Raw genomic sequence first — 25169 nt, 5'->3', positions numbered from 1 at the left:
AAATGTATTTGTGATGCACTTTTAGTATCTATTCATTATGTTTCTTATGAAAAACCATTGTTTAAAAACCCCTCTATAAAAGTGTAGGTCAGCAGACAATCACACACTTTATAGCTCATCATTAACAAGTATAATCAGTTAAGAGGTTTAAAAACAAACAAAAAAACTATCTTTCATCTGAAAGAAGTTGCCCTCTAGTGATGATGCAGGGTGAATTAAAATCTACACTTTGTTCTTCCCGCAACACATTCAAATGCTGTTGTTTGTGTAGTTGCAAGTCAAATCTTCCAACATATCAACTCTATGCTAATGATTTTACAGAAATATCAAGGAGACTGTGATCAATCTTACGTTACTTGTTTCCACACATTTCAGACTAGACCACTCTGAGCCTTGTTCTGTCTAAGTGATCACAGTGAAGCCTGACGATGATCAGTTAAGACACACTGCGGGACATGATGTCTCTTGTCTCTAGAAGGTTTTTCTGTGTATGCGGCAATTGCTCTGACTGCTCGGACATGTCAACATGCCCCATGTATTTGAGTTAACTGCTGTGGCTATCATTGTTTACTTTAGACCAACGATGTGTCATTAATAGCTCCATCCACAGGGTTGATGAATAAACTCTTAAGTCTCTGGTATTCACATGATGTTGCCCTCCCTCCAAGTGTAAACATTGTGAAGACAGATTAGTTCTGCTGCTGTGGGTAAAGAAGATTAGCAGAGATTATTACAAACATGCTGGATTAAATAGACAGTATCACTCCCGTTTTTACAGACTTCCCTACCGTGTGGTAAAAACAGAACTTGGGGTGCAAGATCAGCAGCATGGGTAAAAAACATCATGTCTCACCGCAGTAGCAGAAGGATTGGACTTAGATCCTTGTGGAGTCAATCTTCTCAGCTCCAATTAAAGTCAGATTTACTGACATCAGTCACAGTTCATCACAGTGATTATGCTCAAGATGTTCCATCAGAAACATGATACAGAGCCTGTGGTGCTGCTGCTAATTGGAGGTCTTCACTATCTCACTTGGTGTCCACTCATTAACTTCTCTACAGTAGCTATGCAGCATTTTTCTGAATATGTGCATACTTGATACCTGTAATTTTAATGACTGGCTTTTACAGTGTGTTCTTGTTGTTCTTGAGTTAATTGAAAATCCAAATCAGAGGAAAACCCCCCACCCTTAAGGCATGCACTTACAATATATGTCTGACTTTCACATAATGTTATCTAAGGTTAGAAATAAGTGTATTGATTTGCTCACATGAGCAATTTTAGTCTGTCTGCAAAAGGAAGTCAATATGCACCTTGCAGGGACATGATAAGGATGGATCATTTAAGCATACATCTCTAATAATGGCATTGTTTTTCCTGAATGGCTGCCTCATATATCTTGTGCTGCAGATGCTCAAGGCTCTGGTGCACTGGGGCTGTAATCAAACATTGTGTTAGAGATTATGTGACCGCGCATGAGATCACCGGTCAGTTTCTCTGACTGTGCCGGGTGTATCTGAAATCATGGGTTTGATCTGCTGTCAAGTATTCTCCCCGTAAAAAGTAGACAAATCACAATCTTTGATCGTAGCTGGTGGGGTATAGCTGTAAATATACTGATTAAAGCTGTACATACACTCCACAATCCTGAAACATTTGAAAGTACATCCTGAAGCAATGAGAAATGTAATGATAATATATATTAAAAAAAAAGGAAAAAAAACATACTTTCTCATGGTAGTCAGAGTATATAAAATATTTCAGAGTTTTTAAACTTGTCTTCATGGTTCACCAGCCTTATTTAAGGGTTCATGTCTGAAGCATTTATACAAATCCATTCTGAATTTTTATGTCGTAAGTGACGCAGCAATGACAAAATGTTTAAACTGTCTGGTGACACTAGAATCATATGTTACTGCACAGGTTAGGTAATAAATAAATTACTTTTCTCTAACAATCGTAGTTCATTTCATGTGGTGCATAAGGGGATTAAAGAAAGGATATTATAAGACAATATGAAAACTGTTTAACACATTTACAAGCCCCTGTCAGAGCACATTAATCCTGTCATGACGCGGTGGGTTTGGAACCAGAGTTTGGAAAATGATGCTTTATAAAACACTGACCATGATGCCTGTTGATTAATTGCAGTTTAATCGGAGAGATGTGCTGCATTTTATGTCCTCACATCAAAGATTGCACTGCCATCTAGTGGTAGGTCTACACTGAACAGAAGACTTGGATGTTGTTGGGTTTTGACGCATTATTTTCTCCAAGTCCCTCCTGATTATGACTTTTAATTCAGCAGGTGAAAAAGAGAGTATTTTATTAACAATTAAAGGACAGGGTTATTCCAGGATTCCTTCCATTCCAAAAGCCATAAAGCAACAATTATTACACGTTTTACAATGTAAAAGTAATATACAAAATAGAAATTAATACAGCAAAAGTTGGTCTATAGACATGAACTAGAAAATGTAACCAAAGTCCACAGAATCCAAAACCCACATTCAAGATAGAAAATAACTTTGATCAATAATTACCAACAATGTGTATGTTCTGCAGTAAAATGAAGTTCATCCATGTGCTTTATTTGTTGATTTATCGCTCTGACTCATATTAAGTTGAACTGTCTCCTCAGAAGTCCTCATTTCCACAGCCACACTCTGCCTCTGCTCCTCCTCCAGTTTCTTGTAGTTGAAGTAATGCATGACAAATAAAAATATACCAGGCGCCAGCATAAACACACCACATGCGTAGTACATGTATTTGTAGTCCCCGTAAGCATCAACCAGAGCTCCTGAAATAAAATAATAAATACACACTCAGTTTACACATTGTCTATGAATAATTAATTGGTTCCATAGTGAGTTTTACTTTTCAAAAATCCAGATATGTTGTTATAAGGCAGATACAGATTGAAAGAACACTTGATGTTTAAGTTCAACAAACCTGAAATTGGAGGTCCAAGAAGAACAGGTCCACATTCTATTATGGTCACAAGTCCAACTGCGCTGGAGAAGCGATGAGCTCCAACAAGGTCCATCAGAACTTCAAAGAGCAGAGCAGACACCATGCCAAAACCTAAACCCAGGATGACCGCGTAACCAACCAAGCCCGCATATCCAGGCAGAAGTGGACACAAAAGGTGACATATTCCATTGTATGAAACTGCAAAACTGAAAAAATACTGAATCTTTGGTCTTACTAGCTTGGTGTTGCCTAAGAAACCTGTCACTGGTCTGATAAACATATCGACTAATGCAAAAATAGTGAGCAACAAAGCTGCCGAGTATTCATCAATCCCTTGGTGTTTGGCATATGGGGCCAGAAAAACAACGGGTGCAAAAAAGCCAAAAAACAGAACCACATTACCAACAAGATAAATGAGGAAGCCTCTGTGTTTGAAAAGTGAGAAATCTATGAATCTTTCTGCACAGCTCTGACTCTTGCTTTCACTTTTGGCTTCTTCAGTTTGGAGGTTTTCTGACTGGACCCTGGTGTCCTCCTCAGCAGCAGCCCCATTACACCCAGGAGGTCCAGGGCCTGGTTTGGGTGGGACCACTTTGGTGACCGGTCTCATCAGAGAACCAGCTACGCAGCAGTTCAGACAGATTGAACCCAGAATGAGAAAGCTTCCTCTCCAGCCAAAAGAGTCAAAAAGAAACTGATTAAGAGGAGCTAGGGTTGACAGAATGACTGGACTTCCTGTCATAGCGAGTCCATTTGCCAGTGGCCTTTTCACCTGGAAGTAAGTACCTATGATTGTCAGAGCCGGCTGCAGATTGAAGGCAAGACCAAAACCTGATGGAATAAAAAAAAAACAAAACAAAAAAAAAAACAGGACATTAGTAAACCATAAATAGCTGCTTTCCACTAAGCAGCTACTTGTAATATTGTACACTGTATGCATGCATTCAAGTGCAATACACGTGTTTATTCGGTCTTTATGGTTCATTTTGTTCACATTGTCATCTAAAATGCTTAGATGCTTTCAAATGTTCTAACTCCAAATTTATGAAATATTTGTCATATTCTGACCGTAAATAATAATTTTAAACCAAAAGTAAGCAATTCATTTATTCAAGTCAGGAATAAGACATCCTTCAATCTTAAAAATATATATAAACCCATAACGACCCAAACAGCTACTGGCAACCAAAATTATCTTTTTATCCAAAACGTTTAACAACTTCTGAACCACTAAACCTCTCAATACGTTGAAATATTTCAGGTAAAATGCAGTTTGTCATCTTTTCATGGTCATCAGATATGACCCATTTGGACTTTCAGAGGCTCTGTAGTTACCGTGGAAACACTGTCAGCTCCTACAACATTGACTCACCAGTAAAACCCATGATGTTTGATAAATGACAGTGAATGGACACACTTGGTTTATGTTCAGTTAATGATATATTTTACTGAAAAAGTCAATTTTTTTCAGTTTTCTCTATTTTTGATATAATAACTGTCAACTTTAATTTGAGCTTTATGAACATTTGCATGATCAACAAATTAAATAACTGAAAATACCTGATTTTGACTGAAAAAAAATGCAAAATACAGAGTATAGTATTATAATAAACTGTGATAAATCACTAAAGAAAGGTTAAATAGAGAGAAAAATGTACTTGAGAACTGACACAAAAGTAGCAATGGGTCTTTTGGGGATGGGTTAACAACTGACCTGAACTTTGTTATTATTATAATATTTAACAATGGGAATAGAAGGTCCTGTTTTGACTACATGTAAGTTAATAAATACTTAAAAATGAACAAAACCTTCTGGAATATATTCACATGGCAATATGAAAATAAATTTGCAGAACTGGAAAAGAAGACCAAGAAAAAAAAAACTTCCAATGTCAGTCTCAGTAAATTGGATGTCAGGGAACCCTGTATGTTGTGTGTTTCACCAAACTCAAATATGAGGTTTAAAGTCTAAGAGCTTTGTTTGCTCACTGTTGGAAATGCGAATATCTGAGCCTGACTTCCTCTATTTGATGATTTGCTAAATTTATCACATCAAATATTCAAAGAGGCTCATTCAGTATTAAATCACTGCTAAACGAGCATGTTTATATAGATCCAGGGGACATTAATACTCAACAGCACATGGTAACTTGGCAATCATCATAGTCAACTGGTCCTGCACTTTATTGGATTGTAACGACCCTTACGCCATAACCAGTGTAACCCCTTGTTTCAGCCAGTTACAACATGGGAGAGTAAAGCAAACATTACAAAGAACAGCAGCACATGGAGTAAAAGAAAAAAAAAAACTCTCAAATCGGCTGCAATGATTCACTGAGGAGGAACAACTGAGGTCACAGGTGTCAAACACCGGTCCTCGAAGGCCGGTAATCCTGCATGTTTTAGATATTTCCTGGTTTAATTAATGATCAGCTCATCATCAAGCTCTGCAGAAACCTGATAATGATGTAATGGCTTCCAGGCGTGATAGAAGAGGGAAATATCTAAAACATGCAGGATAATGGCCCTCGAGGACCAGAGTTTGACACCCCTAACTTAGGTGATCAGTTATCTCAAACACAAAAAAACAGAATGTACCTCCAATTAGTCCAACACAAAGGTAAAGATGCATGATGCTTGTGCCAAAAGAAGCAAGCAACATAGCAGTTCCAACCATGACCCCACCAACCATAACTACAGGTCTGCTGCCATAGCGGTTGACAAGTACACTGCTCACAGGCCCTACAGAGCAGAGAAAAACATGGGCATTTACCAAGCATCAACATCAGCAACACTTAAAAGGTGCGAGATGGTGCTAATTTGTTAAAAAGCTTTCACAAATCTAGTCATTGTGACAACCACTGACCTCCTGCATACATGGAAGCAAGCATGACTGAAGACACCCAGGCAATCTCACTGTAGGAAACAGAAAAATATTCCTGGATTTCCTTAAAGTAGATAGTGAGGGACTTGGGAAAAGCATAAGAGAATCCTATGGAGATGAAAGAGCCAAAAACGACAGCCCAGCCCCAGCCTCCGTCGGGTGGGCTGTACCCCAGACTGGTTGTTGCTGCAGGGGGCATATTCAATTCACCTCCTGGATGGTGGGAACAGGTAGAAGAAGAAGTGAACAGAGTATAAACAATTACACATTTTCAAAGCAATGACCACATAATCCACCGTCTAGTAACAACAGTCTACATAGTTGCAGCTCACCTCAGCTCAGTCCTTAAATCTGTATTGACCAGGCTATGAACTGGTTGTTGTTGTGCCACTCTGTGACCGTTTCCCTCAGACAGACCCTGTTGTAAGGTCTTTGATCTGATCACGTGTGCTCACATGGTAAATAGACCGTCATACACACCAAAGCCCTGGCTGAGGAAAGCAATTTTAGGACAAATTTCAAGGAGTAGACCTAAAATTCAACCCTTGTCTACATGTCTGTCCAGTAAAACTTTATAAGTGCTTCTAAAAGTTTCATGTTTCAGACCTGAACCCTTTGTGAATGCACCTGTGCTTTTGGTGAGTGAGCGCTCTGAGTGAGGAAAAAAGGAGAAAGGCTTGGCTTTCAAAAGAAAAGCCATTACAATAGGTTTGCTTTTAGAATGTGACAATATGTGACAAATATGACAGAGCTATTGTAGAGAAAATTACATAATAGGCACAGTAGGAGAGAACCCTGCACAAACATAAATTAGACACTGAGGAAACCTAGAACTGACCAGCAATAATTTCTTATACTGAGATGATGAGTGCTGTCTCAGGAAAGCACAATGTTTTTTTTGTGATACTGTTTAATTGTCATTTTAATTAGCATACTATTACAGCAAAAACAACATCCCATCTTAATAAAATGCCTCTTTTATCAAATATCCAATTAAAAAATCCTGGTCCTAGAATTGACGTGTATCTCAAGATAACAGTTGTCTCTGTACATAAAGACAGAAAATTCACAACCATGTTATTTACTATAGTATTTCCAATTTAAGCAGTTTTACATGTCACATCATCTCAGAGGTAAATGTGCCACTTTTAATTCTATTACATTTATCTGACAGGTGTAGTCACCTTTCAGACTGTAATCATCCATCTTCTTTCAGTCCAGTGAAAACCTCACATCATCAAATGTGTAGATTTTTGTTTATGACAGATGAAGTCTTCCCTTGCAAACTGATTATATTCTCACCCTCCATAAATTAAACAAAGTCTTTAAAAATGAAATTATCAGGTAAATGCATTGTTACAAGATGAAAAGAAGGCTGTTTTTATGAGCTCATGAAAAGCTGATAATTTAGAGATTTTTTTTTTTTTTTCTCACAAGACAATGATGCTACAAATAAATGATGATCTTAGGTAATAAGATCATTAATGTATGATAAACTACAAAACAGTTTGTAAAGCAGTTCAATTGAGCAGTAAAAATGGAACATTAATATAAAACCAAAACTATTATATTTCCTGGTAAAGCACTGACAGGGACCATTTTACTACACAATTAATTAGTGGAGTATTTTCACGGTGTGTTATTAGAATTTACTTTGAACTCTGAACAGATCTTCCGCAATTGTACACTATATACAGAAATTGGCCAAAAAAAAAAAAAAAAAAAAAGTCACTGCAAATATTTCAGATCCCTCTATTGAATAATTACTGTAGTGATTAATATGTTTCAGCTGCAACAACTTGTTTAACCCTAATTGGCGCAATTTCTGAAACAACCATCAGTTCAAATATTGGGCAATGCAAGGATTCCTCAGGCTGATATTGTACCTCATATATTGCATAACTGTCATGTTTTGGCCAAACAGAGATATCTGTTTAACTTTACTTTTCTAACACTGCCTGCTGCATCATTTTGTAACAGTGGATATGTCCTTAGCCAATCAGAAATCTATTAACATTCCAAAAATCACTATCTGTCTTTGTCATCTCTTTAACTTCAACATTTTTGATGCTGAATTCAAAATGGCGGCTCCCATGAAACACAAGTGCTCAACTTTCTACAGATGAAGCATTAGCTCTTCGTTTTCATTCATCAGGTAAACTTGTTAATGTTTCTTCAACTTTCTATACAGTAAATGTACTTTCAGTCCATTATAGGAATTATGAACTATGTGTTAACTTTTAATCATGTTCCTGTGTATGATGAGTGGTGTTGCTATTGTAAAGAGCAAATCTGTTCCTTTAACATGGTTTATTATGTTAAAACACTCAGCAGCACTTTCTTTACTTCCCTAAACATAATCAAAGTTGTTTTACTTTAAGGTGTAGCAAATGTTTATTGTTGTATTGATGCACTTTTTTTCCATTTAAAGTTTTTTTTTAAAATGAAGCAGCAGTTGGAGTTTCCTGTGCAGCTTCAGACGTGACTATGACTCTAACTTGGAAAAGGACTATAGACCTGAGAAAGACGACCACACAGATAGTGATACAAACTCAGCTCAACACAGTGAGACAGAATCCGAAGCAGCCACTATTAAACATCATAAGCGTCCAAAGTCACACATGTGGAAGCGAAAGGTGATGAAAGAGAAATGCCTTAAAAGGGGAAGTTACAAGAATGCAGCAGGACAGGAGGGACAGCCAAAGCCATGGGACCGCCCTGCACATCACAGTACTGCTTAAAGACAAAGAAACAATGGAGTGAAGTGAGTGAGCTGAGTGCTGAAGAAAGAATGGATCTTCATTGGTTTCAGTTCACCTTTAAATTTAGTGTATCTTGAGTGGCTATTTTACTTACCTTTCACCTGCACGTGCCATGAAAACAGAAGAAAGGTGGTCTTGCATCAAGGAGAACAAAGTCTCTATCACACCACTTGCAAGTAACAGATAGACATAAACTTGTGTGGAAGAATGTTTTCTGTTCAACCCTTGGCATCAGGCCCAGAACCATCGGATCATGGTTAGCTGTGGACATGATCTGCCCAAACCAAGTGTGATGGCTGCAGCTATCAAAATCTGTGTCACTCCATTACAAACACATACCAAGACCTGGCTGCAAAGCATGGTATCACTGTAGAACAAAAATTTCCAGTTGCAGGGCACTCCCAAATGGGGTGTGACACCATGCATAGCCTTATCGAACAACGTACCATGACAGATATTCACACTCCATGTGATTATATCATCTTTTAGACTGTGCGTTTGGATCCGTCCCCATACAAGGATACCCAGGTATAACACAATGATTTCATGAAGTTATCTGGAGCCTATGGCACCAACATCCAACCAGGTAGAAAGTTCAGTGATCCCACAGTCTATGACCATGATAGAGTTTGAGTCTGACTGGAGGGATCTGCCTCAGTGAGTCAGCATCCCCAAAGAACTGCTCTGCTGATTCCAACTCTTTCCTGCCCAATTACTAATTACTCACAGGAAATTCAATGGCTTGCAGGCAATGAAGATGGTACTACCAAGAGTGGTCCATCAGTATAATGACAACCTCCCTCATTAAATAGACAGTGTGAGAATGAGTTCACACAGCACCTGAGACTTTGGTTAGACAAGTAAAACAACTTGGTTAAAGTTAGACAAGTTAAACAACTTGGTTATGTTTAGGAAAGTAAAACAACTTTGGTACATGATGTTACACTCAATAAATGTAAGGCAGACACAAGCCTTGCCTTCTGAGATGAAAAGCAGCGGATTTTATTTTAATATTGAGGCTGCACCATGTTCACACAAACAAATGATTAAACTGTTGTACATTTTTCTCAGTTTTCTATCACTCTCAGTAGTCAGGTCATGTTGTCACTGTGAACTATACAGCGTTTTGATTGATATAATTTAATATTTGATATCATTTCACATTTGTTTTAAGATAGCCAGATGGATTGCTGTCTGTGCTGAATTTAGGCAAGTAAAACAACTTTGGGTATAACATAAAAAAGTTTTGGTAAATTCTGCACACCATTTGCCTAAGTCACTTTTATTGTTTATTACTCCCACATCTGATAAAACTCACTGTGACAGTATAAACAAAAAGTTCTTATGTATTTGGTGAAAAATGTGTTTTCTGAAAACCTTACGCAATTATACTCTGAAGCTAATAACTTGGATTAAACACCAAAGTCCAGATCTGAACGCTATTAAGGATCTTTGGGATGTGATGGAAAAGAGTTTAAACAGTGGTCCGACTCTCCCATCTTCCACACAAGATCTTGGCAAAAAAGTAATGCAAATATAGACGTAAAGATTGCAAGTGGGACTTTTTTTTTAGTCGAACAGTGTATCTAATCTACCTTTGAACGTCCTCTCACAGTCCACTGACATCCCGATCTAATGTTTTGATACTTCGGTTTAGCAGCAGAGTGGGACGTCTGCAGCTCTAGAGGCTCTTTGACACGCATTACACTCGACACGCCCCCTTCACTCGTGTTAAGTTGAATTGTTTTATTTTTTTAATGGCGCTCTTTTATTAAAATTATCTCTCTTTAGGTTTTTTTTATGAGAGGTGACGCAGACTTTATAGGTTTCTGTTAAAGGTTTATTACGCGTTTGACCTCTGTTTTCGTTACTTAACGGCTTGTGTAACACACGGGTGTTAGCATGTGGAGTTAGCCACTGTTAGCTACACTGACTTTGTGTAAAGGGACAGGGTTAGGTGCCTCAGGTCTGGGTGTTTCATAGCTATGATTCGATCAGCATATTTCCAGATGTTTTCCAGAGTGAGACTATGTTTGAACCCGGGTTTTTCGATGAGACCTGTTTGTCGACCTGTCCTCTGTAGACATCAGACCTCCACTTCATCCCAAACTGAGCCTGCATCTGTTAAGGTAAGCTTTAATATCCACATCAGCGGACAACCAGACTTCCTCTGGGTTGTTATAGGTGTTTCATGTGCTGTAACTTAAGTTTTCATTCATCTGAGCGTTATTAACCATATCTACTCCAAAAGCCACTTCATCCAGGTTTCCCCAGATGCAGTACTATTCATCCACTGTGGGGTTGTTGACACCTGCAGGGTCTTCAGGGTCACCTGTGGGTTACTACCCCCATGGTCATCTAGCATCACGTGAGTGAATTTGAGGATGGATGGACTTAGGACAGCTTCATGGTTTGCATTATGTGGGGTCTCGTTGGTGTCAACAATTCCACAGAGGATAAGAAGATAAATACCTACTACTACTACTACCACCCACTGGTCAGTCAGTGGCTGAAGGAGCCTCCTGGATGAAGTGAAACACCTTCAAGTACCTAAAAGAGGTCAAGAGTCTTCACTGAAAACTGTGATCCACATGAGTATTCTGCTGGTTTTTTAGTACTTGAGAATACATGCAATTTGTAGTTTTAGTCATGGGTTTTTGTGCGCTGAAGGTGTTGTTGTAGGAGTAGATTTTTAAAAGCTGATATAATGATTGTTTCTAGCAGGAAAAGGCAAAAAGTAAAATTTCAACAACACAGGAAAACTAGTATTTTTGAATTCATTACAAACTAGATAACAGTTAATTTGATCACCCAAGTCAAAGAGAATTCATGCAATTTGTAGGTTTAGTCATAGGTTATCATGTGCTGGAGGTGTTGTAATAGTAGTAGTAGTAGTAGGAGATTTTAAAAAGCTGATATAATAATGATTGTTTCTAGCAGGAAAAGGCAAAAAGTAAAATTTCAACAACATAGGAAAAGTAGTATTTCTGAATTCATTAGAAACTAGATAACAGTTCATCTAAGCACCCTAGACAAAGATAAGTAGAAGTAAAAAAAATAAAAATAAAAAAATAACCAAGCAATTACATCAGTGAGGGTTAACTGTGAGATTATTGCTTAGAAATGCTGATCAGCAAAAATCCATTAGGTTGTAACTTGTGTGTTTGTTTTGCCATATTCGCTGTGCATGTTTGTTCAGTCACTGCCCATCAGAACATTTTGACAACAAATAGTGCAAATTGACATTCCTGCAAGTGCAGCTGTTTTGTTAGTAATGTTTGTTGATTCAAAAAGCACCACTACTATTTTTTTTAGTCATTTTTCAGTTCAGAAAGAAATGAGCAAAAATTGTGAAACATCCAAAACATGAAAAAAATAAATAAATAAAAAATCAGCATTACAGTTTTTAACCATATCACCCAACACCAAAAGGACTTCATCTTGAGCCGAGCATCCAAAAAACTAGATGATTATAGGAGCAAATTTAACTTTTTGTGCTATTATTCCCCTCCCAGATCAGCAATTTCTATTGAGGAGCTTAATATTAGACACTGGCCTCTATCAGAGATGATTTCTACTGCAAACCATTTGTGAAACATCATATTACTCCTCATCGGGTCTCTTTCCTTTGCATGCTTTTAAATTAGTGGAAAAAATAGAGTATTTAAAATCAGTTTTTCTTCAGTTTTGTCTATTTTGATATAATAACCTTGAACTTACTCTGAGATTTTATGTCCATCTACAATATCAGTAAATGAAATATAAGAAAATACCTTATTTTCACTGAAGAATCCAAATGTAGAGAATGGACTAGTATAGTATAAATGTACCTTTTACGTTATAGTTGAGAGTAGCTGCAGGCTGTAGAGTATAAATAGGTGCAAGTATATTTAGTTGACATATACAAACTTTATTCAAAATGCATCACATAGGAACAATTTAATCAGTAATAAGTGTGTGATTAATAAAAGCCAAATTCCTACAAGTAAAGCAGGATGAAAACAGATTAAATTAAAACCAGTGAAATGATCATATGTTTTATCTATTTATAAGAGGAGCTGGTTAGTGCAGTTCATTGCATGTACGCATAAAGAATTTAAAGTTATTTCACCATTGCATCCAAAACTACAGTATAATGCATCAGTCAGTTATTTGTGTCTGTGGGCTGAAGCACCATTTTCCACAATAACAAATAATTTATACCTTTCAGTTTTGTCCATGTGCTCCGTAATTTAATCTGTTTCTTTTTTAAATGCATTATGTCCTCTGCCCTCAAGCAAAGTTATTTACTGGAGGAGCACATATTTTTAGTGATTTTCTTTCTTCGTGTTAAAAAAGTGTTAATAGAGTGTGGTCTGTAGGGAAATATCTGACTGACACTCAAACACGTTTAGTCCCTGAAACTGTGTTAACTTCAACAGTGAGTAGAGGAGTCTATAGCGTTAAAGCTTTAAATGTTAAATATTTTTCATCGCATCTATTCTAACATCAGTGCACTTTACATTTTAGAATTTATGTAAAATATAGTATTACTTACTTTTAACCTTGACTTGGGCTGGCTCCAGATGTGTAATCTATCGTCGAAGGTCTAGTTAACCTGAGTGCGGTCTTAGAACGTCTCAGCGGTTCTTGCTGGGAACAGCTGGGCCCAAACTGCTCCCAAACTCTGGAATGTACGTCCTATAGAGATCAGACGATCGACATCTGGCATTTAAAAAACAAATTGATTTTGGGGATTGGATTTGTGTAAATGCTCCCAATATTATGTGTGGCTGTTTGTGCAAATATACACAAATGAAGTGCATTTATTGGGATATTTACTTGTTTTATCTCCTTTTATGGTGCATTTTGGAACATTTGTTTTCAAAAAATCTCTATTGCAATCAAATAGATGCATGAATTAGAGCTGAAATGATAAATAGATTAATCAGTTCTTCATTGTTTTGGTAATTAATCTGTTTTTCTTGGCTTGAAATGAAGGAGAGGAGGTTTCATCTTGATTATGTGTGCTTTGTCTTCAAGTGACTGCCTTTTATAAATTTTATTAATTATATGATTAAAAAAATAACAGTTATTAAATTAAAAAAGTGTGGTAATATTTTAACTCTTCAGTACGTAAACAAAAGGTGAGATGTGACAGTGAATACCATTAGTATCTCCCTGTTTATATCTTTGGACAAACAGCATAATTTATTCAAAATCTTGATGAAAAAACACTGGTATAATGTTCTAATTGCAAATACAAATCACATAAAATGCTGTAAGTGTTTTTCCAATAAGCCACTAATCAGACTTTTGTCAAGAGTTGGACATAAATCTCAAAGCAGGAAAATACTTGAACATTATCTGGTTTATTCAGTCCTCTTTTACAGTACACTGGAAATCTTGGCTCATGAACCAAACAAGACATGTCAGAGTGAAACACTGGCATTTCTCACCATTTTCATATATTTTACTGACAATTAGCCAATTAATTGAGAAAATGTACCGATTAATGAACAATGAAATTAAGCTTTGTTGTTGTTGTGGTTTTTATTAATTGGTTTTATAAATGTAGAAAACATAATACAGATCAGACTCCACTTTTAATAACTGACTTTTTATCTGTTAACATTAAAGTAAAAGCAGCCTCCTGTTGTCGTTTCCAGGTTCTATATGATGGGGTTTGTCCGATATGTGTGGTAGAGATCCGGTTTCTCCAGTTTCTGCAGAGGAACCGGGCTGAGAAAGTGGATTTTATTGATATATCACTCCCAGACTACGATGGAGCAAAGTACAACGACATCAGCTATGAGATGGCCATGGAGCAAATGCATGTGATTGATGAGAAAAATGAGGTAAATTCACATTCTGGAGGTAACCGTTATCTAGCTTTTCTTTGTTTAATTTATTTATAAGTGCAAAAACATCATTGTTCAAGCAGGTTGGTGTGTTTTATGCCTAAATAAAGAGTTATTTGTTACATTATGTCTCTGGAAACTTCTTGTGGCAGGTTCATTCTGGGGTCCCGGCGTTTGCTGTCATGTACAGTGCGGTGGGCCTCGGCTGGTTGGGACGCTTCATGATGTGGCCATGGGTGAGGCCGTTTATGGACAAATCGTACACTGTCTTTGCCAAGAATCGGCTGAAGTGGACAGGACGTGGGGATGAGTGCACCACAGGACGCTGTGAAAAGAAAACACACTGACTCTGGGTTGACCGCAGTGAAAATAGTGTGTTAAATATGTACAGTAAATGGACTGTTGAGAAGAACTACACACATACCTCACACTTCAAACTTCTCAAAAGAGAGAAATTTTGGCTTTAAAAATTGTGTATTTTTTGTGAAATTATTGTTTATCCAGTAAAAGTGAAACTAATTACTGAAAAATGGAAAGGGAAAACAATAATAAAGATGTTTATTATTGCAAAAGAAAAGCAAATGTTCTCATATACAAGTGTCTTTAATCTAATTTCACACCAGTTTAAGCCTCACATTAAGCGCTGAAGAAAACATTCCTGAAAACACCAACTATTATAGAGTACTCCTCTGCTAAACAACATTTTGTGATGGATCACGCAATTTTCAGGCTTATAATTCATGCTCGGGTTCTCATCGTCTAGATCTCCGAGTCAGCCAGACAAATCAAGTCCCACCATACAGACATGACGGAGCAGAAAAAGAGCCCTTTGTATGTGACCAGAGCTGCAGTGTAATGCTCATAAAATTTTCATCCTGTTGCAAATAAACAGAGATAAGAATGCAAAACGTTGAAGCAGTGAGCCATCAATTTCCTGTCTTGTAAAATGTCTCAGATTGAAGCTCCAGAGCAATTGGATGTTTGCTTAGCAACCACTAGATGTCACTGTAAGTCAATAATAGTGAAACTATAGTGCCTATTGTATTGATTCACATTTTGATTGATATAAATCTGACTGATCTCTTTATTTAAGACTGCTTTGTCTTTGTGAAGCTTGAAATATCAGCAAGAATGATAAATTTAATAGTGTATTATACTGAGAAGTGGATGTTGTTTTTGCATTTCTGACAAAAAGTGGTGAAGTTGCTTGATATTTGTCATTTAAACAAACTTTTACAAGTAGTATCTTAGCAGTTTCAGTTAAAAAGAAATGTACATTGGAGTCTTTACCTCTTTGACCTTGCTTTATCAACAATCCATGTAGAACAGCATGTGCTCATTGAAGGTTATAGTGCAGTAATGTTGACAAAACACATTATTTAAGGTCGTACACTTCCAGTGATGTACGTATCTTTTGTAGTTTGCATATATGACCAGAAGAGTATAGAAGGATATTTTATTATTTTCACAAATTTATTGTAAATTATAAATATAAATATATCATATAGTCTGTTGCCTTTTTCCAGTTATGAAGAATTATAATATGATAAAGTAACTTCACAACTATTTTTTGTGTTCTGACATGACGTTAACATCAGCTCCTTAAGACCTTCGTGTTATCACCCAGTCCCTAATTTTAGACCTGTGCTGCCTGTCCAGGAGTCAGCAGTGACAGCACATGACCCTAAGTCTGAAGTCTTACCCAGCATTGGTCACGTCAGCCCACCCCCCCAGCCCAGCTCCACCAATAAGATTAAGGCCCTGCAGGAAAGAAAGAGTGAATTAAGGATCAAAACACAGTAGAACCGGTGTCCCAGACAACATGTCAACAGTGTTGAAGCGGATTTTAAAGAACAGAAAGGTGGTTGAAGAGGATTTGTGAAGACAGAAGAACTAGGTGGTGCTTCAGGTAAATATTCAGCCTTTAGAAGACATTAACTGTCAAGGTTAGAGTAGTCATAAGCTGCTTTGGTACATGACCTTCCCCCAAGCGAGTTGAAAACAGGCAGTGGATATTTTACTCTTGCACTGTTGCACCAAAAAAAGGCACTGATTGTGTCTATATGATCACACTATATGCAAAACTGATCATAATTAATGTTATCAGCATTTATGGGCAAAGCTATCTTATCAAATGTCAATGTCACAATACAGACAATGATATATTTAGAGACCATAAACAGAACCGTACAGCTGATTCACACCGGTGTTTTTGTTCAGAGGCTTCACATTACATTCCTGTGGAGACTCTACCTGCTTCCCAGAACTGAGGAGTGTGACGTTAGTACACAATCTGATCAGCTCCACTCAAAAACAGACCCTCTCTTTAAAGAGTGACTTGTTTATAGCGGTGACAATGTGTCTGTGCTCTGAACAGGTATGCAGCAGATATGAATATACTAAACTTATTTTATGTGTGAAATTATTTAGATTTTTTTGTTGTTATTGAAGTTAATTAAAGAACATAGCCTATGTATTACTTTTTATATATATTATTAATGTCTTATATTACAAAGACACCTATTTATATCTGAGGTGCAACTAGTTACATGTACCTGTGTCGTGTAATTAAATTGTAAGATAAATATAACGATATGTAATCTATAACACTTACTGAAAAAATATGTAATTGAATTACTGTTACCATTCAAAGTGCTGTTATTATAAAGCAGTTACAATGAGAGATATTTTTTCAGTGAAACACTCAGAATATAAAAAAAATAGATAAATATTTAATAATAATTAGACTAATTAATAAAGAATATAACATTCATTTTGTTGATTTGCATCTTTGCGCTAATGCTTTTTTGACATGTTTCTACATAATATGGGTCGGCAAAACAATTAGGACAATTTTTTTGTATTTACTTAAAAAATGTTCAGATTTATTACACAAACATTTGCTAGATAGACAGACAGACAGACAGACAGACAGACAGACAGACAGACAGACAGACAGACAGATAGATAGATAGATAGACAGACAGACAGACAGACAGACAGACAGACAGACAGACAGACAGACAGATAGATAGATAGATAGATAGATAGATAGATAGATAGATAGATAGATAGATAGATAGATAGATAGATAGATAGATAGATAGATAGACAGATAGACAGACAGATACTTTATTAATCCTGAGGGAAATTCAAGAATTCAAGAAAAGTAATAAAAAAGTGATCAGCTGTTATATTTTTTTGTAGTTGTAATTAAAACACTATAGTTATTTCATTAGGGTGACAAGTAGTCTGCAACCTTTTACTTTCAAAAGTGATGTCCCCATCCTTTTCAATATTTTGCAAAGGTCTAAATTAGTGTAAGCTCAGATGTGACCTCTTAACCTTGACTGCTGTTCTTCACACAGGTCAAACATGGGTCGCTACCTCAACTCATGTTCAAGCTCTCTCAACAAGACTCTGAGATCTTACTGCAAAATCAGATACTTAATGAGCATTCTCAGAAGACATCATCAACCGACAACTAAAGCGCTGCTACGCCTGGACGTCCACAGATATCCCCCTCATCCTCTTAGATGCACACGAAAACCCACCATTAAAAATGCAAATTTGCACCACAGAGACTCAGGCTCCATCTCTCACCACCCCTTCAGAGGCTTTGACCAGGGGGTTACACATGTCAGAGTTGTACGTTTCTACTCATCCTCCAGCCAGGATGAATTCAAAGCTGAAGCTCCAGTTGGGATCCTGGAGGAGGCTCAGAGCAGCCTTCATTTGAGTTCACTAGGAGGACGCCTTGGTCAATCATTTAATCAACTGTCAAGACACGTTAACATGTATTTCAAAAGAAAGGACGTTGTACCTTCAGCTGAAAGCGCATCTCATGTTGTCATAACTCTGGATCATCTTGGCAGGTCACAGAGGCGTAGTCAGAGCCAACGGGCGACCAGAGAGCGAAATATGTCTGAAAACAAAACCACGACACAGACCTCAACATGTAAAGAAACACAGGATACATCAGAAACAAGTACTGCAGTCAAAGAAAGGTCTGGTGTTCAACTTTTCCACATCAGCTCGTTGGCCACAAGATTTGGTGAAAGTTACAATTACGTTGCAAGTCACATTAACTCCGTTTTTTCTAAACCGTCTACAAATGTTGAAATGGAGGAAAACTCAGATACATCTTCAATTAGAGGAACAAACAGGAGGCAGAGGAGGAGAAAGATGCAAAACAATTACAGTATAAACTCAAATCAGGTTCAATCAAGTGCTGACCAGGTGACAAAGGAAAGCACAGGTGTCTCCAGCAGCTGGGAGGAGGGATACCAACTGTTTGGAAGACACATTAATAAATATTTTGGTGCTAAGGTTACAGATGATCACAAGTTGGGCCGACCACTTCCTGTAGAAAATAATAGTATTTACAAAAACTACTTGAACAAACAATCTACCTCACAAACTCAAGGTGCTGCCTCTCAACTGAAACAAGAAGTTATCCCAGAAACTCAAAGCCTTTTCCACACCAGCACCAATACAACTAACTTCGGGGAGAACTACTTCCAAACGGCTAGTCACATCAATCAATACTTCAAGGGTGAAACAGGGTTGGAGAGTGAACCAGATGGGGTGCTAACAGAGGCAGACACAACATCTGCTACTTATGGGCAAGAGAGGACTGTTTCCATCATGAACTTCCTCCTCCACCCTACAAGTGCCATCCCTGACTTTCTAAACTCTTACCTCAAAGTGAATCCATTGACCCAGAACAGTAAAGCCAAATCTACCGTGACCTCCCCAGGAGCAATATTAAGGAAAAAGGTGAGTTAATGACACATTTAGCAAACTGTAGATAAGAAGAGGAATTGGTTTATGGAATCAAATATCATATTCTTCCTCATCTCTTCTCCATACTAGTGTGGTGTTTAGTCTGCAGCTTCATGATGAAAAAGGCCTCTTAACCCTTAAAGACCCAAACATCCACCGCTGACCAAGAGTATCTCCTGATCTAAAATATTTAATACCCGTTGATCCAATACTTCTATCAATACATGTAAATAATTGGTGTAAAATGCGGTTTGTCATCTTTTCATGGTCATAAGATATGACTCATTTGGACGTTCAGAGGCTCCATAGTTACTGTGGAAATTCCATCATCTTCTACAACATTGATTCACCAGTAAAAACCATGGAGTTTAATCAAAAACAGTGGACGGAGATACTTGGTTTATGTTCAGTTATTTGGCTGAAAGTGTCACTTTTTCTTCATTTTTCTCTGTTTTTGATATAATAACCCTCAACTAAGCTTTTATGAACATCTACATGATCAGGAAATATAAGAAAATACCTGATTTTCATTGACAAAGAGCAAAATATAGAGGATAGTATAATAAATGGTGATGAAATCTCGAGAAAAAATTAATTACTTGGTCTTTACGGGTTAAATGAGCTCAAATGAAATCAGTGTTGTGCTAATGAGTTCTCCATCCTCAGTTTGTGTTAAGTCAGAGGCAGGCGGAGGAAACAACACGTGGGTTGATTGGTTGTCTGGGACAGGCTTCATCTCCAGAGGCTCTGACCGCCTGCGTGGAGGCGCTCAATGAACACCTGATTCGCTATCCATCATGCAAAATCTTACTGTGGCAGGTCTGTAGGAAAATAAACAGTCACATAAGTGTTGCACAGGCTCCTGTTTCCACAGTTGGTTTTAAAAGATGTTTCTATTCGCAGGAGAAAACTGCTCTTGTACTGCTGAGACACAGGCGAGCAAACAGAGGCAACCAGGCGCTTCAGGGTGCCATCAGGGAGACCCTGGCTCTGGTCGGATATGTGGATCCAGTCAAGGGCCGTGGCATCAGAGTGCTCTCAATTGATGGGGGTGGAACAAGGTAACTGCAAAAAAATCATTAATGTGTAGAATATGTCAGTACTCTGCACTTGGCTTGGGGTCTCAAAGTGGGATGTGGAGCTGTTTTTACTGGGCTAATAAAATGCGTAACCATAATATGTGTGTTAATTTTTCTAATTAAAATAAAGAGGCTACAGTAGTAAGAATGAGTAAGATATAGTTTGACAATGGAAAAGACAGTCAGCTGTGTTTTTATATTTGTACATTTGAGTATATATTTGTTTATGTGTTTGTCAATTGTTGTCGGTTACTACCACAGTTGTAACTATTCTTCCAGGGGTCCACACAAAAAAACAAGCAAGACTTTAAAATATTGACAACAACCGATAATAAATAAAAAGAAAAAAACATAAAGTCAATATTTAGTTCACCCATACATCTACTAATACACATAGAACAAATGAAACAAGACATTCAAACCCTCAATTATTGTCAATAACCAATAATAAATAAACCAGCATATGGATGGATTATCTACTTCATTAAAATAAGTAATTGATACTCAGTTAAGTGACACTAGTGTACTTTATTTTGCATCATGATCATATGTAGTATAAACTGATATCTCTCTGAATAACAGCTGATCATCGCTACTAATATAGCCTTCTTGAAAGCATTAGTTTTTGGTGAACGTTTCATAAAATGCCCCATGACATTATATCTTGTATCATACCTGCATTTATCATTTGTGTGTATTGTATCTTGTTATGTGCAATTGATTTCAGCATTTAATTCAACATTAACAGCGAAAGAATCAATGAAATATGACATTTCAAGACCTAGTTCTGTAGAATTGGGTCCCAAAGAGACAGAAAATTGATTCTTGGGCTGAAAAAGTTTGGGAAGTAAACAAAGTAAACTACAAAGAAAGCTTTTCCTCATCCTTTGTGGTACGCTAAAATCCTTTATGACTTGTTTACTCCTCTTAAGTTTACCAGTTTCTCAGTAGTGTGTATTTGTTTCAGAGGTGTGGTGCCTCTGCAGGTGTTAAAACTTTTAGAAGCTGAGACAGGCAAGAAGATCCACCAGCTGTTTGACTACATCTGTGGAGTAAGCACAGGTAAAAAAACAACAGACTTATGACATGAATAGATTAACATATTAAAATGTGCCTGACAGCTTCATACTTATTAGTTTTAATTTTCGACTTGTTTTTATTTTTCTGCTTCTTGACGTTTTCATGACAGGTGCTGTTCTCGCCTTCATGCTGGGTCTGGCCCATTTTTCTCTCGAGGAGTGTGCTGAAATGTATCGTCGTTTTGGCGCAGAGGTGTTTCGACAGAACCGCCTGGTGGGCACGGTGAAGATGGGCTGGAGTCACTCCTACTATAACACTGAGACTTGGGAAACCATACTACGGTATGCAGAGAAAATACTTAAATGAAGCTGTTTTCTGTTGAAGATGGTACGGAAGAGGTTTAGGGCCACTAAAAAAAAATAAATAAATAAACATATTTTTAAAAAATTTTTATTATGAGAAAAAAGTCAGAATTCTGAGTTTTTTCCTTTTCTAATTTTTATTTTGTTTTTTCCAGTGGCCCTAATCCTCTTCTGTAAGATCGTGTGTTCATACCGGTTGTGTTAAACATGTATAACTCCTAATTTTTCTCTCTGTTTTGGTGTGAAAAATGTAAAATTATATGATAAAGATGTACACATTTACAAACTATCCTTTCGCAAAAAATGTGAATAAACAACCATGATCAATGTTAAATTTCTTTAGAAAAATAAGTAGAATTTTAACAATATTCAATCAATCAGTCAAGCTTTATTGTCATCATATTAACACAAGGCATCAACATGATGAAATTCAAGGTGCTTTTCAAGTCAGTGCAAATCAACCTTAACATAAAAGACAACATTTACTTTACCCAAAAATAAAGGAAGCTAAAAACCATTAAAAGCAGCTAAGACAATAAAAGTATCTAAGACCAAATAAAAGTGGCTGGACAATAAAAACACACACATATTACTACTTAACAACACTGAGGCAGACATGTAAACACAGCAGAAATAAAAGCTTCTTGATGGTATTTAGGTGAAACAGGTAAATAAATCAGAGGTATTATTGCACATGAGGAGGGAGGTAGCAGCAGAGTATAGCACATTGTTGTTTTTTAAATGTCCGTTTTGCTGAGGGAAAGAAACTGTTCGTCATTCTGGTGGTGCAGGCTTTTATTGAACTGTAGCGCCTGCCTGAGGGTATGAGATTAAACAGGTGGTGGGCTAGATGGAAAGAGTCCTTCAGGGTTAGAGCTAGCTCTGCTGAGGCAGCGGGAACTGGCAATGCTTTCCAGGGAGGGCAGGGGGCAGCCCATAATCTTTTGGGCCGTATTGATGGCCCTCTGAAGAGCCCTCCTGTCTGCTGTTGTGCTACTAGCAAACCACGCAGTGACACAGTTAGTAAGGACACTTTCTATAAGTGATCAATAGAAGGACACCAGCAGCTTCTGATCGAGCTTGTTCATCTTGAGGATCCTTAGGAAATGAAGACGTTGCTGGGCCTTCTTGGTTACTGCTATTATCTTAGTTGACCAGGAGAGCTCTTCAGCCTTTTACAAAATTATTCTGCCTGTTACTAAATGTTTTGTATATTTGGGATCCACTGCAATCTGTAAGTTGTAATGCACATGTGTAAATGTGAAGCTGAGGCATAATATTGAAAAAAAAAAAAAAAAAAAAAAAAAATTCTCCTGTATTTTTTGCACTAAAACAAAGAGAAATATTTGCAGTTATTGTTTATAAATTATTATGCTATTATTTTACTGGTCTGGCCCACTTGAGATTGAATTGGGCTGTTTGTGGTCCCTAAACTAAAATGCATTTGACACCTCTGATTTACAGCAATACAGTATCCTCAGACTCTTTTATCCTTTATAGAGAGAAGATGGGAGACAGAGTACTTATTAAGACAGCCAGAGATGAGTTATGTCCAAAGGTACGTATACTTACATCATATGCTAAGACACTGCACTGACATTGGTTAAAGAAGTTACAGTTACAGTTAGTAATTGCATTTGAAGCATTCAGTGGTTAACTGTATTGTTCAGGTTTATCTTTTTCTTTGTTCAGGTTTCAGCAGTCAGTACAGTGGTAAACTGGGGTACAAGCCCGAAGGCCTTTGTTTTCCGCAACTACAACCACACGCCAGGGTCTCTGAGCCGTTACGCAGGAGGTTCTGCTTATGAAATGTGGCAGGCAGTGAGAGCATCCTCAGCCGCCCCAGGATACTTCCAGGAGTTTACCCTACACAGTGACATTCACCAGGTAGGAAACAGTGATCTGTACATTTAAGGTTTTAACATTTTCAGTTTGGGCTTGTACTGGTAAAAGTTTTAGAGGTAGAACTGCACCAGATATTGTCCCTAATGCTTGCAGATTTACTGTGTCTCCTTGTAGGATGGGGGAATTATCCTAAACAACCCCTGTGCCTTGGCTGTCCACGAGAGCCGTCTGCTGTGGCCCAGACAACATTTCCAGTGTGTGCTGTCCCTTGGCACTGGTCGCTATGACAATGCAAAGAGGGGTCCTGCCACCTCCACCAGCCTGAGGGCCAAAATCAGCAACCTAATCTGTAGTGCCACAGATACCGAAGGAGTCCACACCCTTTTGGATGACCTGTTGGCCCCTAACGTGTACTTTCGCTTCAACCCTATGCTGAGCGCTGAGGTGTCTCTAGATGAAAGCCGACCGGGGGCTCTGGACCAGCTGCACAGAGACACGCAGACTTACCTGGAGAGAAATCGGCCTAAACTGGCCAGACTCTGCCTGGTGCTTGGGGCAGAGCGCTCAGCTGTTAGCAAAACTAAGGACTGGATCAATGAGAGAGCCTGGGAGATGAAACAGAGATGGGCATGAGTAGACACACCCATACAGACCATCGACTAAATGTTACAAAAATAAAATTATCTAGAGGCCTACACGTGAAACACCCAGAAAACTGCAGCATCAGCAAAATTTTCTAAAGATTATTGTCGTGAAAGTTATCGTTTAAATGCTGTTACGAAGTTATGCAAGTCAGGAATCTACAAAGACAAAAGACAGACTCAGTCAACAGGAACTAAGATGCCACATTTGCCAAGCTTCTATTGGTGTATAATCAACATTGTGTTTTGTATGGAAGGAACCCTTTATATTTATATAGAAGGATACTCAATTACTGGACCTACCAAATTGTGCATCCATCTGAGCCTTGAAGTGACAACCATTGTAGGCTCTCTGACCTGCTACAAATGGTGGAGTATTTAACTGTGTGCAATCTGTATAGTCACCACCAGATGCCGCTAAATCTCACACACTGTTGCGAGAAAGACTACAGGTACATCTAACTGTGGACTTTCTGAAATGAGTGACAAAAATATTGCACTTTTTCTTGATATTCTAATTTTTTGAGATGTACCTGTGCACCTTCACTCTGTTGTCAAGCACACTAATACACAGTGATAATGGTAACTTGGTGAGGTGCCATTTTAAGTCAAATATAGTGATAAAATACGCACATTTATGCACTTTACTGTAAATTATTTTATGGTTTGGAATTTATACATGTAACATGATCGACATTTAATATATAGACATGCTTTACCTTCAAATATAAGCTAAAAATATTACCAGAGATGTTTATTTTTTTCAGTATTTTATGACTATGTTATGAATAAATTATTTCTTGTCATAGTGTGAATTGCATTTAGAATTGAAATGCCTACTGTAGCTACTTTTCTTCAGCCCCTTGAATAAAAATAAATCACTCCAATCCTAGTGAATGATGTAAGAGTTTATCAATGAAAGAAAAGTCATCCAATCCTCTGACTGTGAGGGGTTAAATCCCCCTCCCCGTGCGTCT

The 25169-nt window shown here is 37.6% G+C and overlaps 2 protein-coding genes across 4 annotated transcripts; one reads left to right on the top strand and one right to left on the bottom strand.

Annotated features, from left to right (window-relative positions):
- Nucleotides 1-2136: 2136 nt before the first annotated feature.
- Nucleotides 2137-8946, bottom strand: LOC115423195 (monocarboxylate transporter 2-like). 3 transcript variants are annotated; one of them, XM_030139946.1, is made up of 6 exons: nt 8715-8946; nt 6180-6349; nt 5841-6071; nt 5573-5716; nt 2954-3805; nt 2137-2801 (listed from the first exon to the last, which is right to left on the bottom strand). In XM_030139946.1, exons 3-6 carry the CDS (start codon nt 6055-6057, stop codon nt 2578-2580), a joined length of 1437 nt encoding a protein of 478 aa, XP_029995806.1. In that variant the 5' UTR covers nt 6058-6071; nt 6180-6349; nt 8715-8946; the 3' UTR covers nt 2137-2577. The 3 variants fall into 3 exon arrangements, with proteins under 3 accessions (XP_029995806.1, XP_029995805.1, XP_029995807.1); XM_030139945.1 differs by having other exon boundaries at nt 6191-6349; XM_030139947.1 differs by lacking the exon at nt 6180-6349.
- A 1376-nt stretch (nt 8947-10322) lies between these two features.
- Nucleotides 10323-24924, top strand: LOC115421847 (calcium-independent phospholipase A2-gamma-like). Its single transcript, XM_030137813.1, has 11 exons — nt 10323-10749; nt 14269-14457; nt 14613-16369; nt 17829-19239; nt 19912-20064; nt 20149-20306; nt 21292-21386; nt 21514-21685; nt 23207-23264; nt 23399-23593; nt 23726-24924. The coding sequence occupies exons 4-11, from the start codon at nt 17836-17838 to the stop codon at nt 24182-24184; spliced, it is 2694 nt and encodes an 897-aa protein (XP_029993673.1). The 5' UTR covers nt 10323-10749; nt 14269-14457; nt 14613-16369; nt 17829-17835; the 3' UTR covers nt 24185-24924.
- Nucleotides 24925-25169: the final 245 nt, after the last annotated feature.

The sequence above is a fragment of the Sphaeramia orbicularis genome, chromosome 7, assembly GCF_902148855.1.
Source record: "Sphaeramia orbicularis chromosome 7, fSphaOr1.1, whole genome shotgun sequence".
NCBI classification, from domain to species: Eukaryota; Metazoa; Chordata; class Actinopteri; order Kurtiformes; family Apogonidae; genus Sphaeramia; species Sphaeramia orbicularis.
The sequence above is the reverse complement of the archived record's forward strand: the minus strand, read 5'-3'. Positions and strand labels throughout refer to the sequence as shown.

What these genes read in the sequence shown, in the direction of transcription:
- LOC115423195 (XM_030139946.1), bottom strand. Translation starts at nt 6,057, where the DNA reads ATGCCCCCTGCAGCAACAACCAGTCTGGGGTACAGCCCACCCGACGGA. An exon ending in TGCTTCCATGTATGCAGGAG is followed by an intron (nt 5,717 to 5,840) that starts GTCAGTGGTTGT and finishes TCTGCTCTGTAG; the next exon opens with GGCCTGTGAGCAGTGTACTT. An exon ending in TCTTGGACCTCCAATTTCAG is followed by an intron (nt 2,802 to 2,953) that starts GTTTGTTGAACT and finishes ATTTTATTTCAG; the next exon opens with GAGCTCTGGTTGATGCTTAC.
- LOC115421847 (XM_030137813.1), top strand. Translation starts at nt 17,836, where the DNA reads ATGGGTCGCTACCTCAACTCATGTTCAAGCTCTCTCAACAAGACTCTG. An exon ending in CATCTGTGGAGTAAGCACAG is followed by an intron (nt 21,387 to 21,513) that starts GTAAAAAAACAA and finishes TTTTCATGACAG; the next exon opens with GTGCTGTTCTCGCCTTCATG. An exon ending in ACTTGGGAAACCATACTACG is followed by an intron (nt 21,686 to 23,206) that starts GTATGCAGAGAA and finishes TATCCTTTATAG; the next exon opens with AGAGAAGATGGGAGACAGAG.